The sequence below is a fragment of the Tachypleus tridentatus genome, chromosome 10 (genome assembly GCF_004210375.1).
Source record: "Tachypleus tridentatus isolate NWPU-2018 chromosome 10, ASM421037v1, whole genome shotgun sequence".
Classification (NCBI taxonomy): domain Eukaryota; kingdom Metazoa; phylum Arthropoda; class Merostomata; order Xiphosura; family Limulidae; genus Tachypleus; species Tachypleus tridentatus.
Window position 1 is genome coordinate 7343808 of NC_134834.1, and position 21728 is coordinate 7365535.

Consider the following 21728-nt stretch of genomic DNA (forward strand, 5'->3'; position numbering starts at 1 on the left):
CTGGCTGTTTTCTCGCTTTCTCAGAATATCTAAACTCACCAGTAGCTTTTCCACTGCTTACGTCAGCACACGACGTTCATGTCAATTTGAAAGTGAAGGATCTGAGAGAAGGAAAAGAGGAATGGATCTAAAACTCATTGTCTCTGGATCCATAGAAAGTGAGACAGATCCTGGAGTGAAAGTAACCCATCGATCCAAGAAACCAACAGTGTAACAACACTGCTGTCCATAACACGGCTTTCTACCCAGGTGTAAGTTATTGTTCGTACTACAACAGACATCAAATAAACCCGACATCAGCACGGTGGAAGGTGACAGAATTTCTTATTTAAAACGCTATCAACTTCACGGAACGGTTTTTTTTCTTATTATTAATAATTAACCGCTTTCTTATGGCTTTTAACTATTAAAAATTCAAATGGAAATTAAACATGCTTACAAATCGATTTCCCGGGTAATTTATCGACGGCAGCTGATTTTGAAAAGCAGTTTTACATTTTTGAATAAATTTATCTCGCTTTCTGTCTATCCGGACAGGAAGTGACGTACGAGCATGGAAAACACGTGAAGTACGTCTTAAAAACGTGATATTTTATGGGGTTTTAACAAAGTTTAAAAGTTCTGGTGGTAGTTGTTATTAACACCTCAACGATTAATACAAAACGTGTTTTGTTTCATTACGTTGCTTCAAGAGCAAAATTATTTTTCCATTTATTTAATAGTTTAACGTAGACAACATAGGTGTCGCTAGTATTAAACCAAATGGATAACCTTTCCTGTCGAAGATTTAAACTGGTTAATGTACTTCAGGTACATTTTAACGACGGTTTATGGTTTGTAGGAAAAAATCATGTGTAATAAGTCATGTAAATGTAGCAACAAACTGCCTGTAATAAGTCATGGCTATGTAGGGGCAAATCATTCTGTAATAAGTCATGTAAATATAGCAACAAACTGTCTGTAATAAGTCATGGCTCTGTAGGGGCAAATCATGTGTAATAAGTCATGTAAGTATAGCAACAAACTGTCTGTAATACGTCATGGCTATGTAGGGGCAAATCATTCTGTAATAAGTCATGTAAATATAGCAACAAACTGTCTGTAATAAGTCATGGCTCTGTAGGGGCAAATCATGTGTAATAAGTCATGTAAGTATAGCAACAAACTGTCTGTAATACGTCATGGCTATGTAGGGGCAAATCATTCTGTAATAAGTCATGTAAATATAGCAACAAACTGTCTGTAATAAGTCAAGGCTATTTAGGGGCAAATCATTCTGTAATAAGTCATGTAAATATAGCAACAAACTGTCTGTAATAAGTCATGGCTATGTGGGGGCAAATCATGTGTAATAAGTCATGTAAGTATAGCAACAAACTGTCTGTAATAAGTCATAGCTATGTAGGGGCAAATCATTCTGTAATAAGCCATGGCTATGTAGGGGCAAATCATTCTGTAATAAGTCATGTAAATATAGCAACAAACTGTCTGTAATAAGTCATGGCTACGTAGGGGCAAATCATTCTGTAATAAGTCATGTAGATGTGTCAATAAACCGTCTGTAATAAGTCATGGCTTTGTGGGAACAAACTGTCTGTAATAAGTCATAGATTTGTAGAGAACCATCAGTCTAGTGTTGAGAGTTTAACAGTGAAAAGTTCCAGATGAGAAACGTACATTGAACTGGAAGATGGCAGAAAATCTTCTCAGAATGATAACGATAGATTTTCTATGTTAGTTTCGGTTGTAGGGCTTATGGGCATAAAAAATATTAGAACCCACTCAATATACTATAAAGAAAAATAAACAGTTAATTTAAATAACGAAAATATAATACAAAAAATCCAGTTGGCAACACCTGAAAAATAACAGAGTTCGTCAGTAAGAATTGTGACAGATTAAGGTGGAGACAATAGATACAACAAAGAATACATAACACAAGATTTTCAGAGGATAAAACCTGATAACAATAGAGTTAGTCAGAATGAATGTAGTTTCATCGATGTGAGGACAATAGATATAATAAAGAGGACAAAACACAACATCTTCAGTGGATAAAACGTGACAACAATAGAGCTGCTCAGAAGGAATGTAGTTTCATCGATGTGAGAATAATAGGTTATATAAAAAGGACAAGACACAACATCATCAGGTAATAAAACCTTACAACAATAGAGCTGGTCAGAAGGAGTGGAGTCTCATGGATGTGAGGACAATAGATATAATAAAAAGGACAAAACACAACATCTTCAGTGGATAAAACGTGACAACAATAGAGCTGGTCAGAAGGAATGTAGTTTCATGGATGTGAGGACAATAGGTATAATAAAATGGACAAAATACAACATTTTCAGTGGATAAAACGTGACAACAATAAAATTGGTCAGAAGGAATGTAGTTTCACAGATGTGAGAATAATAGGTTATATAAAAAGGACAAAACACAACATCATCAGTTGATAAAACCTTACAACAATAAAGCTGGTCAGAAGGAGTGGGGTCTCATCGATGTGAGGACAATAGATATAATAAAGAGGACAAAACACAACATCTTCAATGGATAAAACCTGACAACAATAGAGGCGGTCAGAAGGAGTGTAGCCTCATTGATATGAGGACAATAGATTTAATAAAGAGGACAAAACACAACATCCTCAGCTGAAAAAAACCTGACAACAACAGAGTTTTTCAAAAGGAATGTAGTCTCATTATGTGAAGACAATAGGTATAATAAAAAAAACAAGATTTTCATTGAATAAAACCTGACAACAATAGAGTTGGTCAGAATGAATGAGGTTTATCATTGTGAGGACATTAGATAATTTGAATGTAGAACAACAACATTTATATCAGTAGCTGATTTTTAATGATTAGAACGTTTGGATCCAAAATATCGATTTCCATGTTACCTTCAGAAAGACCTAACAGAACAAGACTGTTTTTTTCTGAACTTGTGGTGCACATTAAAACGATTTACACATTTCGATAATGAAGTTATAAAAAACGATCTTTATATTCCAGGTAATTATAATATAACTTTTATTTTAACGACGTTTAACACCAATTCTGTTTTTTTAGGGTTAGTAAAAAGAAGTGATATATATCTGATTCACGACAAGAACTAGACTTTATTTCCGATTGATAGAAACTGTGATAATATACACGTTATTCTGATATTAAATATCTTGCAGTTCAGAAGTACGAACCTTTTGTTATTACAAATAAAAATGTTAAAAAAGCATGAACTGCTTGAACTTTAATTGTTGAAGAAAAGTACTCAGAAAAATTATTTTTGGAGAGAATTTTTAACAGCAGATGGCGCAACGTAAAAAATAATAGTTTATTGGCCTTGTCTAAATCTTGTCAAGAGGTGTGCGACATGATGTCCAATTGATGAGTTTGTTTGTTTGTTTTTGAATTTTGCGCAAAGTAACACGGTGGCTATTTGCCCTAGCTGTCCCTAATTTAACAGTGTAATATTAGATTGAAGGCAGGTAGTCATTCCCATCCACCGCCAACTCGTAGGCTCCTCTTTGTACCAACGAAAAATAAGATTATCCGTAACATTATAACACTCCCTACGGCTGAAAGGGCAAGAGTGTTTAGTGAAAGAAGTATATGAGCGCGTGACCCTCAAATAGCGGGTGGAGCGCCCTAACCACCTGGCCATGCCGGACGTAAAATTGTTTGGGTTTTATTTTCATTCGCTTTAGAGATTTTTCTTTGTAATTATTAAAGTTTGTTTGTTTGTTTTGGAATTTCGCACAAAGCTACTCGCGGGCTATCTGTGCTAGCCTTAGCAGTGTAAGACTAGAGGGAAGGCAGCTAGTCATCACCACCCACCGTCAACTCTTGGACTACTCTTTTACCAACGAATAGTGGAATTGATCGTCACATTATGCACCCCCACGGCTGGGAGGGCGAGCATGTTTAGCGCGACGCGGGCGCGAACCCGCGACCCTCCGATTACGAGTCGCACGCCTTACGCGCTTGGCCATGCCAGGCCAATTATTAAAGACCACGATGGACTTACTTTATTTCTTTTATTCTGGAGGTATAAATAATTACATTACACATGAGACAGAATTTAACAGTACAGAAAACACAATAAAGAAATTTGATTTACAGTGTGAATCAAACCAAAAATGTCTTGGTTAATAGTCTGCTTCCTTGAAAACAAACATAAAAATATGAATATATTTAAAACATAGATTAAATGTACTTATAATCTATTTGGAATATTCCTAAGTATGGATTTAAAGACACTGGTATGAACTGAAAAATAAATATTATCAGCTTATCACACTTTAGAATCGTATTCAATATTTTTTATCCTTAAAAGGAAAATATTGATTTATAGTCAAGTTGACAATAGTAATATGAGACATAGGCTTTGGCTCTGCGGATTTCCAACGCTAAAAACCGAGTTTCGATACCCGTGATGGGCAGAGCACCGATAGCTCATTGTGTAGCTTTGTGCTTAATTCAAAACAACAACATATACTTCGTCCCCTGGTGGAACAGTGGTAAGTTTTCTCATATTTACAATGTAAAAAACAGCCGTTCGATTCCCCGCGATGGACCCAGCAGGTTGCTCGATATGGCTTTGCTATAAAATTATACACATACATAGTCATCTCCTATGACTATGATAATTAATTTCCAATATGTTTTTTACAAAATTTATTTTGAGAAATCTTTATTGGATCAATAGATACATTTTTCTTTACCTTCCACCTTAGTACTGTCATATAAACCAACTAGTTTTAAAATGATATTTTAAACGGACATATTAGGGTACTTATTTTATTACAGTTTTTTCTTTAACGGAACACATGAAATCACGAGAAACGATAGAGATGTTTTATAGCAATGGTTTAAGGAGATGATACATTGTCAGTACCAGATATACTGACACCTGCTCCGTATCAGAACTTTAACTGTGTTAGAGATGTGGATGTCAGTACCAGATATACTGACACCTGCTCCGTGTCAGAACTTTAACTGTGTTAGAGATGTGGATGTCAGTACCAGATATACTGACACCTGCTCCGTGTCAGAACTTTAACTGTGTTAGAGATGTGAATGTCAGTACCAGATATACTGACACCTGCTCCGTGTCAGAACTTTAACTGTGTTAGAGATGTGGATGTCAGTACCAGATATACTGACACCTGCTCCGTGTCAGAACTTTAACTGTGTTAGAGATGTGGATGTCAGTACCAGATATACTGACACCTGCTCCGTGTCAGAACTTTAACTGTGTTAGAGATGTGAATGTCAGTACCAGATATACTGACACCTGCTCCGTGTCAGAACTTTAACTGTGTTAGAGATGTGAATGTGTATTACAAACTGATTATAATTAATTATAATTTTCATGAGACATTACAGTTAGACCTATTAACAACATTTTTTATATAGTCCCTCAGAAGTTGTGATAAACAGAAAAGTAACATTCGAACCACACTGTGCACGTAATACCGTTAAATAAACAATTTTTGTTAAATCGTGTACAGACATTAACACAACGTATACAGGCATTATCATAACGTTTATAAATATTAACACAACGTGTACAGACGTTAACACAACCTTTAAAGACCATAACCATAAGGTTTAAAAACAGTAACACAACGCATATACTTTCTGCCATAACACATATAATATATCACACGTTAAAATCACATCGTTTGTTTGAACAACACAAACCAAACTAAACAAATAAACTTATGTGAAAGATAAATAATACCAAGTCCTATTATCTGCTCAAGTCATACAAGAATGTACCATGAAATAAAACATTCGATTATACTAACATCGATACATACACAAAAAACACCTCGTGCATGTCATGAGATAAACAATAATAAACAGATAAAAATTTGACACACAATTTCTATTGATTTTTAATGGAGAAACATTTTTAGAACAACAGGAAAAAATTACTTCATATTGTAATAAGTTAACTGTTAATAAATGTATAGATACGAGCTAATAATGACGTTTTCTCTCCTTCTATATCCGGTTAATCAACAAAATTACACACTAGTATATTTACATGTCATTGTCGAATACACTTTTTTACGTAAGTCGAATATATTTTTCTGTGACAGGTTTTGTGGTTAATGGTTTCGGGCACTTATCCATAAACATTCAGTGACTACATGAGAGTTCCACTTGATGCATGAGAGAACAGGAGATATTACACACCAATAATAGTCACAGAAATACCAGAAGCTACAGTAGGTGATCGTATTGTTGTATGACTACAATACTCTGAAGCTACAGTAAGTGATCTTATTGTTAAAGGACTACACTACTCTGAAACTACATCAAATGATCTTATTGTTGTATGACTACAATACTCTGAAGCTACAGTAAGTGATCTTATTGTTAAAGGACTACACTACTCTGAAACTACATCAAATGATCTTATTGTTGTATGACTACAATACTCTGAAGCTACAGTAAGTGAACCTACTGTTGAATAACTACAGTATGTTCTAAGCCTAGTAAACCTATTGTTGAATAACTACCGTATGCTCTGCGCTTTGTGAACCTACTGTTGAATAACTGCATTATGTTCTGAGCTTAGTGAACCTTCTGTTGAATAACTACAGTATGTTCTGAGCCTAGTGAACCTATTGTTGAATAACTACAGTATGTTCTGAGCTTAGTGAACTTACTGTTGAATATCTACAGTATGTTCTGAGCTTAGTGAACTTACTGTTGAATATCTACAGTATGTTCTGAGCTTATTGAATCTGCTGTTGAATAACTACAGTATGTTCTGAGCTGAGTGAAGCTACTGTTGAATAACTACAATATGTTCTGAGCTTAGTGAACTTACTGTTGAATATCTACAGTATGTTCTGAGCTTAGTGAACTTACTGTTGAATATCTACAGTATGTTCTGAGCTTATTGAATCTGCTGTTGAATAACTACAGTATGTTCTGAGCTGAGTGAAGCTACTGTTGAATAACTACAGTATGTTCTGAGCCTAGTGAACCTATTGTTGAATAACTACAGTATGTTCTGAGCTTAGTGAACTTACTGTTGAATATCTACAGTATGTTCTGAGCTTAGTGAACTTACTGTTGAATATCTACAGTATGTTCTGAGCTTAGTGAACTTACTGTTGAATAACTGCATTATGTTCTGAGCTTAGTAAACCTACTGTTGGATAACTACAGTATGTTCTGAACTTAGTGAACTTACTGTTGAATAGCTACAGTATGCTCTGAGCTTAGTAAACCTGTTGTTGAATAGCTACAGTATGCTCTGAGCTTAGTAAACCTATTGTTGAATAACTACAGTATGTTCTGAGCGTAGTGAATCTAGTGCTGAATAACTATATTATGTCCTGAGCTTCGTGAACTTACTGTTGAATAACTACAGTATGTTCTGAGCTTAGTGAACTTACTGTTGAATAACTACAGTATGTTCTCAGCTTAGTGAATCTACTGTTGAATAACTACAGTATGTTCTGAGCCTAGTGAACCTATTGTTGAATAACTACAGTATGTTCTGAGCTTAGTGAACCTACTGTTGAATAATTACAGTATGTTCTAAGCCTAGTAAACCTATTGTTGAATAATTACAGTATGTTCTGAGCTTAGTGAACTTACTGTTGAATATCTACAGTATGTTCTGAGCTTATTGAATCTGCTGTTGAATAACTACAGTATGTTCTGAGCTGAGTGAAGCTACTGTTGAATAACTACAATATGTTCTGAGCTTAGTGAACTTACTGTTGATCAACTACAGTAAGTTCTGAGCTTAGTGAATCTAGTGTTGAATAACTACAGTATGTTCTGAGCTTAGTGAACTTACTGTTGAATAACTAGAGAATGTTCTGAGCTTTGTGAACCTACTGTTGAATAACTGCATTATGTTCTGAACTTAGTAACCCTACTGTTGAATAACTGCATTATGTTCTGAGCTTAGTAAACCTACTGTTGAATAACTACAGTATGTTCTGAACTTAGTGAACTTACTGTTGAATAGCTACAGTATGTTCTGAGCTTAGTGAACTTACTGTTGAATAACTGCATTATGTTCTGAGCTTAGTAAACCTACTGTTGAATAACTACAGTATGTTCTGAACTTAGTGAACTTACTGTTGAATAGCTACAGTATGCTCTGAGCTTAGTGAACTTACTGTTGAATAACTACAGTATGTTCTCAGCTTAGTGAATCTACTGTTGAATAACTACAGTATGTTCTGAGCCTAGTGAACCTATTGTTGAATAACTACAGTATGTTCTGAGCTTAGTGAACCTACTGTTGAATAATTACAGTATGTTCTAAGCCTAGTAAACCTATTGTTGAATAATTACAGTATGTTCTGAGCTTAGTGAACCTACTGTTGAATAATTACAGTATGTTCTAAGCCTAGTAAACCTATTGTTGAATAATTACAGTATGTTCTGAGCTTAGTGAACTTACTGTTGAATATCTACAGTATGTTCTGAGCTTAGTGAACTTACTGTTGAATATCTACAGTATGTTCTGAGCTTATTGAATCTGCTGTTGAATAACTACAGTATGTTCTCAGCTTAGTGAATCTACTGTTGAATAACTACAGTATGTTCTGAGCTTAGTGAATCTACTGTTGAATAACTACAGTATGCTCTGAACTTAGTAAACCTGTTGTTGAATAGCTACAGTATGCTCTGAGCTTAGTAAACCTATTGTTGAATAACTACAGTATGTTCTGAGCGTAGTGAATCTAGTGTTGAATAACTATATTATGTTCTGAGCTTCGTGAACTTACTGTTGAATAACTACAGTATGTTCTGAGCTTAATTAACCTACTATTGAATAACTACAGTATGTTCTGAGCTGAGTGAAGCTACTGTTGAATAACTACAGTATGTTCTGAGCCTAGTGAACCTATTGTTGAATAACTACAGTATGTTCTGAGCTTAGTGAACCTACTGTTGAATAATTACAGTATGTTCTAAGCCTAGTAAACCTATTGTTGAATAATTACAGTATGTTCTGAGCTTAGTGAATCTACTGTTGAATAACTACAGTATGCTCTGAACTTAGTAAACCTGTTGTTGAATAGCTACAGTATGCTCTGAGCTTAGTAAACCTATTGTTGAATAACTACAGTATGTTCTGAGCGTAGTGAATCTAGTGTTGAATAACTATATTATGTTCTGAGCTTTGTGAACTTACTGTTGAATAACTACAGTATGTTCTGAGCTTAATTAACCTACTATTGAATAACTACAGTATGTTCTGAGCTTAGTGAACTTACTGTTGAATATCTACAGTATGTTCTGAGCTTATTGAATCTGCTGTTGAATAACTACAGTATGTTCTGAGCTGAGTGAAGCTACTGTTGAATAACTACAATATGTTCTGAGCTTAGTGAACTTACTGTTGATCAACTACAGTATGTTCTGAGCTTAGGGAATCTAGTGTTGAATAACTACAGTATGTTCTGAGCTTAGTGAACTTACTGTTGAATAACTAGAGAATGTTCTGAGCTTTGTGAACCTACTGTTGAATAACTGCATTATGTTCTGAACTTAGTAACCCTACTGTTGAATAACTGCATTATGTTCTGAGCTTAGTAAACCTACTGTTGAATAACTACAGTATGTTCTGAACTTAGTGAACTTACTGTTGAATAGCTACAGTATGTTCTGAGCTTAGTGAACTTACTGTTGAATAACTGCATTATGTTCTGAGCTTAGTAAACCTACTGTTGAATAACTACAGTATGTTCTGAACTTAGTGAACTTACTGTTGAATAGCTACAGTACGCTCTGAGCTTAGTAAACCTGTTGTTGAATAGCTACAGTATGCTCTGAGCTTAGTAAACCTATTGTTGAATAACTACAGTATGTTCTGAGCGTAGTGAATCTAGTGCTGAATAACTATATTATGTTCTGAGCTTCGTGAACTTACTGTTGAATAACTACAGTATGTTCTGAGCTTAGTGAACTTACTGTTGAATAACTACAGTATGTTCTCAGCTTAGTGAATCTACTGTTGAATAACTACAGTATGTTCTGAGCTTAATGAATCTACTATTGAATAACTACAGTATGCTCTGAGCTTAGTAAACCTGTTGTTGAATAGCTACAGTATGCTCTGAGCTTAGTAAACCTATTGTTGAATAACTACAGTATGTTCTGAGCGTAGTGAATCTAGTGTTGAATAACTATATTATGTTCTGAGCTTCGTGAACTTACTGTTGAATAACTACAGTATGTTCTGAGCTTAATTAACCTACTATTGAATAACTACAGTATGTTCTGAGCTGAGTGAAGCTACTGTTGAATAACTACAATATGTTCTGAGCCTAGTGAACCTATTGTTGAATAACTACAGTATGTTCTGAGCTTAGTGAACCTACTGTTGAATAATTGCAGTATGTTCTAAGCCTAGTAAACCTATTGTTGAATAATTACAGTATGTTCTGAACTTAGTGAACCTACTGTTGAATAACTACAGTATGTTCTGAGCTTAGTGAACCTATTGTTGAATAATTACAATATGTTCTGACCTTAGTGAACCTACTGTTGAATAACTACAGTATGTTCTAAGCCTAGTAAACATATTGTTGAATAACTACAGTATGTTCTGAGCTTAGTGAACCTACTGTTGAATAACTACAGTATGTTCTGAGCTTAGTGAACCTATTGTTGAATGACTACAATATGTTCTGAAAGTAGGTTTAGTGATATTAATGACAAATGAGTACAATATTATTTGTAATTAACATTAGTTCTACATGTGAAAGCTCACTTTTGCTTGTTAGAAGTTGCAAGGTTTAAAAAGTAGGTGACATACGGTTTTTCAACGTAAGGTTTGTTAAAATTAATGTTTACTGTTCATCATTTAGATACGAACAGAGTACATAAATGACATGTACATTTTTTTTTTTCTAGGAGGGGCGGAAGGGCGTGCTTACAGTGTGAATATAACGAGAACAGGTGTGGAAGCGCGTGAAGCTGACAGAAGAAAATAATCAAAACCTGTGTCCTTAGTGTGAGATAAAACCACTGTTTATCTTTCATTATCACATCAACAAGGCTTAACCAAGCAAACTTCGTATAAAGCCAGAGCAAATAATACTTTGTTACCGGTGTCACGAGGGTGCGCTAATTTTTTTATGTCCCTAGATTGTGACACAAAAATAAGTTTACTAATAAGATAATAGTTTTTAGACTTTTGTACTGAGGAGAGGTTTAGAAATTCATTCTAAATGACGGACAAGACGCATGAATGCGTAGGAGTTTTATAAGTGTTGTATACATACCTTATGTTTACCCACTGACCTCAGTGAGGGAACATGACAGACATGGTTGGTTTTCGGGCTTGGATTGCTTTTTTAAGAGTTTCAGTTTTATGTTACCTAACCGTTTCGGTTCACTCAGTCGATGCCAATTATGATGAGGAGAAAGAAATATTTGAAGGCTTTCTGAAAGACCTCACTGAAAACCAGGCAAAATGGAAGAAACTTATGAATTCGATTCCTGAAATTCATGGGGCCATATTCGCTGTAGAAAACATTCATAATGCTGCGTATAGAAACCTATTGGAAAGTGGAACTGGAGACAAGATAGATGTCGTACAACTCTCTAAGCTGAAGCGAAATTCAGAAAATTTGTCTCCTGATGTAAGAAACTCATCTGCTGTGAGTAACTGCCAGCGAGACATCACATTTGTATTTTCAAGTGTCGGAGTAAAGCTTGGTGATTGGCCGTCACAGAGTAAGTTATTTAAATACATATGGTTTGTGTAACGTACAGGACAATAACTGGGTATTAAAACTGTTAGTTAGATATACGGGTTGACCGTGTTATCTGAATATTAAAACTCTTAACTAAAAATACAGATTCCTGTATTAAACCTTTTAACTAGATAGACAGTTTACCATATTACTCGGATAATTACAACTGTTAGCAACATAAATATCTGACCGCATTACCTGCATATTAAACTAGTAACGAGTGTATAGGTTACCATAATACCTGGATATTAAACTAGTAACGAGTGTAGTATAGGTTACCATAATACCTGGATATTAAACTGGTAACGAGTGTATAGGTTACCATAATACCTGGATATTAAACTAGTAACGAGTGTATAGGTTACCATAATACCTGGATATTAAACTGGTAACGAGTGTATAGGTTACCATAATACCTGGATATTAAACTGGTAACGAGTGTATAGGTTACCATAATACCTGGATATTAAACTAGTAACGAGTGTATAGGTTACCATAATACCTGGATATTAAACTAGTAACGAGTGTAGTATAAGTTACCATAATACCTGGATATTAAACTAGTAACGAGTGTATAGGTTACCATAATACCTGGATATTAAACTGGTAACGAGTGTATAGGTTACCATAATACCTGGATATTAAACTAGTAACGAGTGTATAGGTTACCATAATACCTAGATATTAAACTAGTAACGAGTGTATAGGTTACCATAATACCTGGATATTAAACTAGTAACGAGTGTATAGGTTACCATAATACCTGGATATTAAACTGGTAACGAGTGTATAGGTTACCATAATACCTGGATATTAAACTAGTAACGAGTGTATAGGTTACCATAATACCTGGATATTAAACTGGTAACGAGTGTATAGGTTACCATAATACCTGGATATTAAACTAGTAACGAGTGTATAGGTTACCATAATACCTGGATATTAAACTAGTAACGAGTGTATAGGTTACCATAATACCTGGATATTAAACTAGTAACGAGTGTATAGGTTACCATAATACCTGGATATTAAACTAGTAACGAGTGTATAGGTTACCATAATACCTGGATATTAAACTAGTAACGAGTGTATAGGTTACCATAATACCTGGATATTAAACTAGTAACGAGTGTATAGGTTACCATAATACCTGGATATTAAACTAGTAACGAGTGTAGTATAGGTTACCATAATACCTGGATATTAAACTAGTAACGAGTGTATAGATTACCATAATACCTGGATATTAAACTAGTAACGAGTGTATAGGTTACCATAATACGTGGATATTAACTTTCAACTTGTTTTTCAGTGTGAAAATTCTGATTTAGACTTTTGATCACAAAGTGAAAAACCAAAACCATCTTTAATCTCCAGATAAGTTAGAAGCTTCTAATATCTGTCGGTTTCATCAGGGCTACTTGTACACAGTTATTTTACCGAAGTGGCAAAACTTCGACAAATATAAAACGTTTCTTACTTACCTAATACCTGATTAAATGTCTGTTGTTGTTTTTTATCCTTAACTTGCATATATATTATATACTCTACAGAACTTTAAGAAACGAAACATAAAATTTAATAAATACGATTAAAACTGTGTATAGTACGTAATACCGTAATATTTTTTTCAATCGAGATGTTTTCCAACATTACTTTATATTAGTTAATGTTTTTATTAATACAGGGCTGTAGTAACCATACTAGATAGAGTTATTATTTGTTAAAATACTTTTAACTTCGCAATCAGTCCAGATATAACGGATAATCAAAAGTTTATTTTCTTATCTTGAATCCTCAGAGTTTACTTGTGACATAATTATAAATGTCTGATAACATTGTAGTTGACTAGAAGTGTCTGATAACATTATAATGAAAATGTTTTGTTAATCAGATTATTTCCTATTATTAACTTGAGTTCAGCCTTGTACCAGGGTCAAAGACGTTATGTCTGCCAGTGGGGTAACTTGCAAGTGAAACACTGGGAAGTCAGTTTCTTGTAGGATGGTTATATGCAGATGTAGTTTAACATAATGAACAGGCTGTCAACCGATTTTCACCATCACGTGATTTTATCTCTTCCTGTACTCAGGAACTCTGTCACGGATCCTTTATTAAACGATTTTTGAGAAATCTACAGCATCAACTGCTAGACGACATTAAAAATTATCCCAGCTACTTATCTTACAGATACTTAGATGGCGTTGTTGTAGCAATGAACACTTTTATTTAAACTGCAAATATGTAACAGAGATAGAAGATTGGAAGATTCTATAATTTTTACTATTTAACGGTAGAATCAGAATGTAAAAATGAAAGAGCGAGTTTTACATTACCACATTACCACCCGTAGTAGGTCTTTCAGACTTACATATATAATGTGTACAACATCTTTAAGTCATCTGAGTGGACTTAGACTTACATATATAATGTGTACAACATCTTTCAGTCATCTGAGTGGACTCAGACTTACATATATAATGTGTACAACATCTTTCAGTCATCTGAGTGGACTCAGACTTACATATATAATGTGTACAACATCTTTCAGTCATCTGAGTGGACTCAGACTTACATATATAATGTGTACAACATCTTTCACTCATCTGAGTGGATTCAGACTTACATATATAATGTGTGACAACATCTTTCAGTCATCTGAGTGGACTCAGACTTACATATATAATGTGTACAACATCTTTCAGTCATCTGAGTGAACTCAGACTTACATATATAATGTGTACAACATCTTTCACTCATCTGAGTGGATTCAGACTTACATATATAATGTGTACAACATCTTTCAGTCATCTGAGTGGAGGGGGTGTCGATAATTAATAAAAATAAATGAAACAAAAGTTTTATTGTTGTTGTTAATCACATGGAAAGTTTTATTATTGTTGTTAAGCACATGAAAAGTTTTATTATTGTTGTTAAACACGTGGATAGTTTTCTTATTGTTGTTAAGCACATGGAAAGTTTTATTGTTGTTGTTAATCACATGGAAAGTTTTATTGTTGTTGTTAATCATATGGAAAGTTTTATTATTGTTGTTAATCATATGGATACACGATGGCCGGTCTCTGTTTTCTTTACTGCGGGCGTCAACACTCGATGTTATAAGTCCTCCAGTTTGTCACTAAGCCATCGGGACAAAGATTAGAGGTATTGAAAGACAATTCAAGCTGGAAAGTGAAATAAGAACTTAAGTAGAGTGAATCTGACAGTCAAGTATTTGGTTCATGGTAAAGTGTCGAAACTTGACAGTGCAGATATGTGGTTCGAGATTTTTTAAACATACAACAGTAAAATCAACGTACATACGTTACTTTGGACGAGAAACTCGTTTCAAGTAAAAATAGATCTCAGGACGGCTGGTACAGGTATTAACACTTACTAATAAAGCAGTTTCGACCTTACTAGTTTCACTTGAAGATGACCTAGAAAGGTCAAAACGTTTTTCTCTGCTTATCAGTGAAAGTATTAACACCCGTACCAACCATCCTGAGATACAACGTGCATGCATTGTTATCAGAATGAGTGCGATCTAGGACACTAGGTAGTCATGACTATTAAAACGAGTACAATTGACGACACTAAGTAGTCATGATTATCAAAATGAGTACAATTGATGACACTAAGTAGTCATGACTATTAAAATGAGTACAATTGACGACACTAAGTAGTCATGACTATCAAAATGAGTACAATTGATGAGACCAAGTAGTCATGACTATCAAAATGAGTTTAATTGACGACACTAAGTAGTTATGACTATCAAAATGAGTACAATTGACGACACTAAGTAGTTATGACTATCAAAATGAGTACAATTGACGACACTAAGTAGTCATGACTATCAAAATGAGTTTAATTGACGACACTAGGTAGTCATGACTATCAAAATGAGTACAATTGACGACACTAAGTAGTCATGACTATCAAAATGAGTACAATTGATGACACTAAGTAGTCATGACTATCAAAATGAGTTTAATTGACGACACTAAGTAGTCATGACTATCAAAACGAGTACAATTGACGACACTAAGTAGTCATGACTATCAAAATGAGTACAATTGACAACACTAAGTAGTCATGACTATCAAAATGAGTTTAATTGACGACACTAAGTAGTCATGACTATCAAAATGAGTATAATTGACGACACTAGGTAGTCATGACTATCAAAATGAGTACAATTGATGACACTAAGTCATGACAATCAAAATAAGTACAACTGAGTTGCTCCAACGCTAGTAAGAACATGAAGCAACTGTAAAAGTCTACAGTGTCTTTACTCATTTCTTACTGTGTTCAAACATCTCGGTTTTAAAGTTTTATCTGTCTGTTACAAAATAAATATTTGTAACGTAAAGAAATGAAAGAGTTGTTTTTGATGATCTAACTCTATTGTTATAACTAATTATTATCTTCCTAAGATTACACAATCTTTCTTATCAGTGATAGACTCGTTCGGGAAGCCACAAAGCGGTATTTTCAGAGGAGCTCTCGTGTGGCCTGGAAAATTTCGACAATGTGTTAACGTCAAGATACCTGACCAACAAATCGATAACGTTACTACTATAAGTTTCAAGAGCCAGTATAATATGGTGGCGATGGCGATTGTACTCCATGATGGAGTAAGTGTTATTGTTTTTTAAACCAACTTGAAGTGTTTCCTATATACCAGTAACATCTGACAAATCATTTTCAGTAAACAGTAATGGCCGTCAGGACTATTGAATTACGTTACCAAAACATGACGTAAAATCAGTGACGTAATTTAACAACATATTGTGACGTCATTAGCATATCATTATCAACCACAGTCACATTCTAATAGTTAATTTAAATAATTGTTTTATCATGGAATCCAGATGTATGAAGTATACTCCATTTTACAAACTGTCCTTGGTTCATATAATTGGTTAACTTAAATACTTCAATAAACGCCACTTTCAAACATATTTTTTATTATCTGTTTGTTTGTTATTGAATTTCACTCAAAGCTACACAAGGGATATCTGCACTAGCTCTCCATAATTTAGCAGTGTAAGACTAGTGGAAAGCCAACTAGTCATCACCACCCACCGCCAACTCTTGGGTTACTCTTTTATCAACGAATAGTGAGATTGGCCGTACATTATAATGCTTCCACGGCTGAAAATGCAATCATATTTGGTGTGATGGGGATTCGAACCCGTGACTCTCAGATTACAAGTCGAAAGCCCAAGCCATCCAGTTATGTCGGTCCATAATTTAGAAATATGCGTCAAAAATTAATTATAAAACAGTGGAAGAGTACACAGGTTTATGCATTTTATACACTAGAAATACGTAATGTAACAAAACTAGATTAAGTTTACTATTTCTAGTTGTGGCTTTTAGAATAAAGCACACCCTGATGAACAAACATCTGTGTACAAAACGACTCCAGACATAACAGTTTAAATGATTTGAAGACGTAACAACTATAATAAATAAGTGTTGAAAATAACAAAATGACCAAAGAATGTTAAAATATAGAAATATTTTAAAGATTAGTTAAGATAAGAAAATGACATTTGAATGATATAGTTAACATTAAGATATAGTTTTGAAAATGCAATGATCTCCAAGATTCAGTGTCACAATTTACAAATATATGATGGATGTTGTAGTAACAAGACAACAAGTAAACACTAGCTGTAGGTTTGTGTGGAGTTAAATCTCCCTAGTATGATGGATGTTATAGTAACAAGACAACAAGTAAACATTAGCTGTGGATTTGTGTGGAGTTAAATCTCCCTAGTATCATGGATGTTATAATAACAAAACAACAAGTAAACACTAGCTGTGGATTTGTATGGAGTTAAATCTCCTTTGTATGATGGATGACACAGTAACAAGACAACAAGTAAACACTAGCTGTGGATTTGTATGGAGTTAAATCTCCCTTGTATGATGGATGTTATAGTAACAAGACAACAAGTAAACATTAGCTGTAGGTTTGTGTGGAGTTAAATCTCCCTTGTATTATGGATGTTATAGTAACCAGACAAAAAGTAAACACTAGCAGTGGGTTTGTGTGGAGTTAAATCTCCCTTGTATGATGAATGTTATAGTAACAAGACAACAAGTAAACATTAGCTGTAGGTTTGTGTGGAGTTAAATCTCCCTTGTATGATGGATGTTATAGTATCAAGACAACAAGTAAACACTAGCTCTAGGTTTGTGTGGAGTGAAATGTTCCTTGTATGATGGATGTTATAGTAACAACAGAAATTATTTGCTTTGTCGTATAGATAAACCACTTTGGTCCAAGTGACTGAGTTAATCTTGCAGGGAACAAAAAAGTAAAATACTTTAAAACATTAGTGTGTCCAATCGGCTCTCCATTATGATGAACATGTTATCTCAGTCAAATACTTTAAAACATTAGTGTGTCCAATCAGCTCTCCATTCTGATGAACATGTTATCTCAGTCAAATACTTTAAAACATTAGTCCAATCGGCTCTCCATTCTGATGAACATGTTATCTCAGTCAAATGCTTTAAAACATTAGTGTGTCCAATCAGCTCTCCATTCTGATGAACACGTTATCTTATACATTTTAAAGTGAAAACACAGCATCCAGTTTTTCTGCACGTGAGGTTACAAAGAACCTACTCTAGCTTGACTTATAAAACCTTCTTACTGTTTGGTTATACAGCTGTTTTCAGGATCACAACCGCTGAGACTCAAGGATAAACATACAAATGAATCTGTACATTTTAAAGGTCACGTGTCCTTATGTTTTTATTATAATAAAACGTGTTTTTCGTTTTGCTGTGGAGTTCACACGACCATACTTGTGTTTCCCAGGTGTTCAGTCTTGGGACTGAATGTGTTTAACATCTGTAGAAACTTTAAAATGTCAAGGTTGTTTTATGAATGTCTATTTAAGCGTTAAAACTTCTAACTGTGACTTCCTGGAAGACTTCAGGTTTTATTTTGTATGCTAGATATGGGAACCGTTTAAAACTCGATACAGTGTGGAGAGGATTGTTGTGATTTGTTCCCAGTACAAAGATGTATGGCACGAGCCCGGCATGGTTAGGGGGAGCTCGACTTGTAATCTTAAGGTCGCGGATTTGAATCCCTGTCACACCAAACATGTTCGTCTTTTTAGCCGTGGCGATAAATCCCACTATTCTTTGGTAAAAGAGTAGTCCAAGAGTTGGTTGTGGGTGGTGATGACTAGTTTCCCTCTTGTCTTACACTGAAAAATTATGGACGGCTAGCGCTGATAGCTCTCGTGCAGCCTTGCGGAAAATTAAAATTAAATTTACGATACCTATTCTGCAGCTTTGTAAGGAAAGTCCAATCTTTATCTGCGTGTGCTAAACGTTGGATCAAGAGATCCTCTGGGATTTACATCAAGATAAGGATCCATGTCGATACTTATCTTTTAAATTGTTGAAACAATCTCACGTAAAAATGTGATTTGTCTTTTTATTATAAATAAAACTGAAGATAATGGCGACAGACATTCGTTCTGTTAATCTCAAGCTCTTTGTTTAATAATATTTATTGATTTATCTTTAAATCCTAATGTGTCAATCGATGCGATTTTGTGTCATGCAACGAATAAAATTGTCGAAGTGCGGAGGATCGGGTGTGTCGCACTGTGGATTCATGGTTTACTTTCGTTGTCGAAAGAAAAGAAAAACTAATTACGCTTCGTACTTTGGAGCCATTGGTCACCATGAACGTAAAGCTGAAATCCTACTATTAGATAAGAGCAGCCCCAGAATTGGCAGAGGTTTATTATCTATCTGCTCCATTAGATCAAAATTAAGGATAGGTAAAACCCAAATCTCAACCAGATAGAGCACGGTTGTAGTCAAGTATGCATAGCTCCTAAAATGTGACACTTATATACCACTTACATACCCTCTTCAGTACTTCAGTGGGTGTTGTTTCTATTAATTTCGTGTAGCTGTTGAAAAACGTATTATAAACTTTAGTATGTTTTTTATAAAAATGAAACCAAATAAACAGGAGACATGCATAAGTCCTTGTTGTGACACAGTGAAATAAACTCCAAATATTGTAATTTTGTGACGTAACAGCGTTCTGGCTAGATTATATACTTCTAACTAAAATATAATGATTCCGTGTGGTGTCAGGAAATCAGTTGGAATATGAGCTAGAATGTTATTTTGTGAACTTACAAACTGTCCATTCACTACACAAACATATGTACAATTAAATAATTCAATTACTATTTCTGAAATTACTTTCCTACCCAGAGATATAGGGTACAATTAATTTAGGATATATGCTGGAGGAACTCCATGAGAACGTGTTACATATCTGTTGTTTATTGTTTTTCAGAGGTATCTATATGTGAGTATGGGTATCTGCACTCCAGATTCGTGTACCACAGAGGAACTGAAACATATTCTGTCAACGAGTAACTTAATTATAGGTGAGACATCTTAAACTTTAACTATCCACTGACGTAAGGTTATTTACTGGTTAGGGTAGGTTATTTACTGGTACTGTCAGTAAATATGTGTGTTTTCTTATACCTAAGCCACATCGGGATATCTGCTGTATCACTGAGGGGAATCGAACACTTGATTTTAGCGTTGTAAATCCGAAGACTTACCGTTGTCCCAACGTGGGACCTGTCACTGAATACATAAACATTAAATTATTTATTATTACACTCAGTAAATAAAGAAATGTTAAATTATTTATTATACTTTCATTAAATAAACAAACGTCCCATTCAAAGCTAGACTGTTATTAGAGAAAATATGAGTTATTGTTTCGTGAAGCTGTCGAAGCTTGTTAATTATATCGTTTGATTTGATGTTCACTGACTTTCTATTTGATAAAAACAAATATACTCTTCAAAAAAAGAAACGCAAAAGGGATATTTTTGTTATTTTAAAGAGAAATATATGTAATAACGTTACAAGCTCAGAGTATGTGATGTTACACGTGTTAAGGCACTGATTGTCAGACCATAATGACAATAAAAGTTGTACACATTGAAAACGGAGGAAAACGTCGGATTTTTCGCCAAAACGCATGCGTGTCCAATAAATTTGTTTGAGAGATCTGCATGTTCTGCAAGTGCAACATGTGCAAAATCCCTATAAAAGTGACGGGTTCTCGGTTTCCATAGCTCAGTGTTAAGCCAGCGACACGCAATACAGTTACGCCAAGACTGACTGAAGCACAACGCAACAACGCCATTGGTCGTTTGGAAGTAGGCGAATCTCGATCAGATGTTGCCAGAGCTGTGAATGTCCACCCAAGTACCATCACAAGGCTATGGAATCGTAACCACCAACATGGATCAACTCGTGACCGTCCACGATCTGGCAGACCTCGTGTGACCACGCCCGCACAAGATCGCAACATCCGGCTACGTCACCTTCGAGATAGGACCATCACTGCGACGTCTACTGCCTCAACCATACCAGGGCTGCGTAGGATTTCCGATCAGACCGTACGCAACCGTCTACGAGATTCTTAGGCCCCATGTGCAACCCATCATGGTGAACGTCAACGACGTTTTTTAACATGACAACGCCCGTCCTCACACAGCCCGACTCACCACTGTCTTCTTGAGACACCACAACATCAATGTTCTTCCCTGGCCCTCCAGATCACAGGTTTAAACCCCATCGAACATCTTTGAGACGAATTGGACCGACGTCTGCGACGGCGACAACCTCAACCGCAGACTCTACCTCAGCTTGCAGCAGATTTGCAGGCTGAGTGGACAGCCATTCCACAGGGTGTGATTCGTCATTTCATCGCTTCCATGGGCAGGAGATGCCAAGCAGTTATTGATGCTCACGGGGGGCATACTCGTTATTGACGTTGAATGACGTTAAACTTCAACGAGTGAGCGTGGACTTCGCCTTTGCAGACTTTGAATGTTCAGCAGTGAATGTGTAAAGTTTCACACATGTCATACATAAC

At 35.1% G+C, this 21728-nt stretch overlaps 1 protein-coding gene across 3 annotated transcripts in view; it reads left to right on the plus strand.

Moving 5' to 3' along the window:
* Nucleotides 1-10999: 10999 nt before the first annotated feature.
* The window catches only part of LOC143228703 (nose resistant to fluoxetine protein 6-like), a 35309-nt gene continuing 24580 nt past the window's right edge, over nt 11000-21728 (plus strand). Inside the window, exons 1-3 of one of the 3 annotated variants that reach the window (XM_076459981.1) lie at nt 11000-11738; nt 16223-16401; nt 20121-20214. In XM_076459981.1, coding sequence (XP_076316096.1) covers nt 11318-11738; nt 16223-16401; nt 20121-20214 — 694 coding nt within the window. In that variant the 5' untranslated portion in view covers nt 11000-11317. The remainder of the gene's footprint in view (nt 11739-16222; nt 16402-20120; nt 20215-21728) is intronic. The other 2 variants (XM_076459982.1, XM_076459983.1) reach the window with 2 other exon arrangements.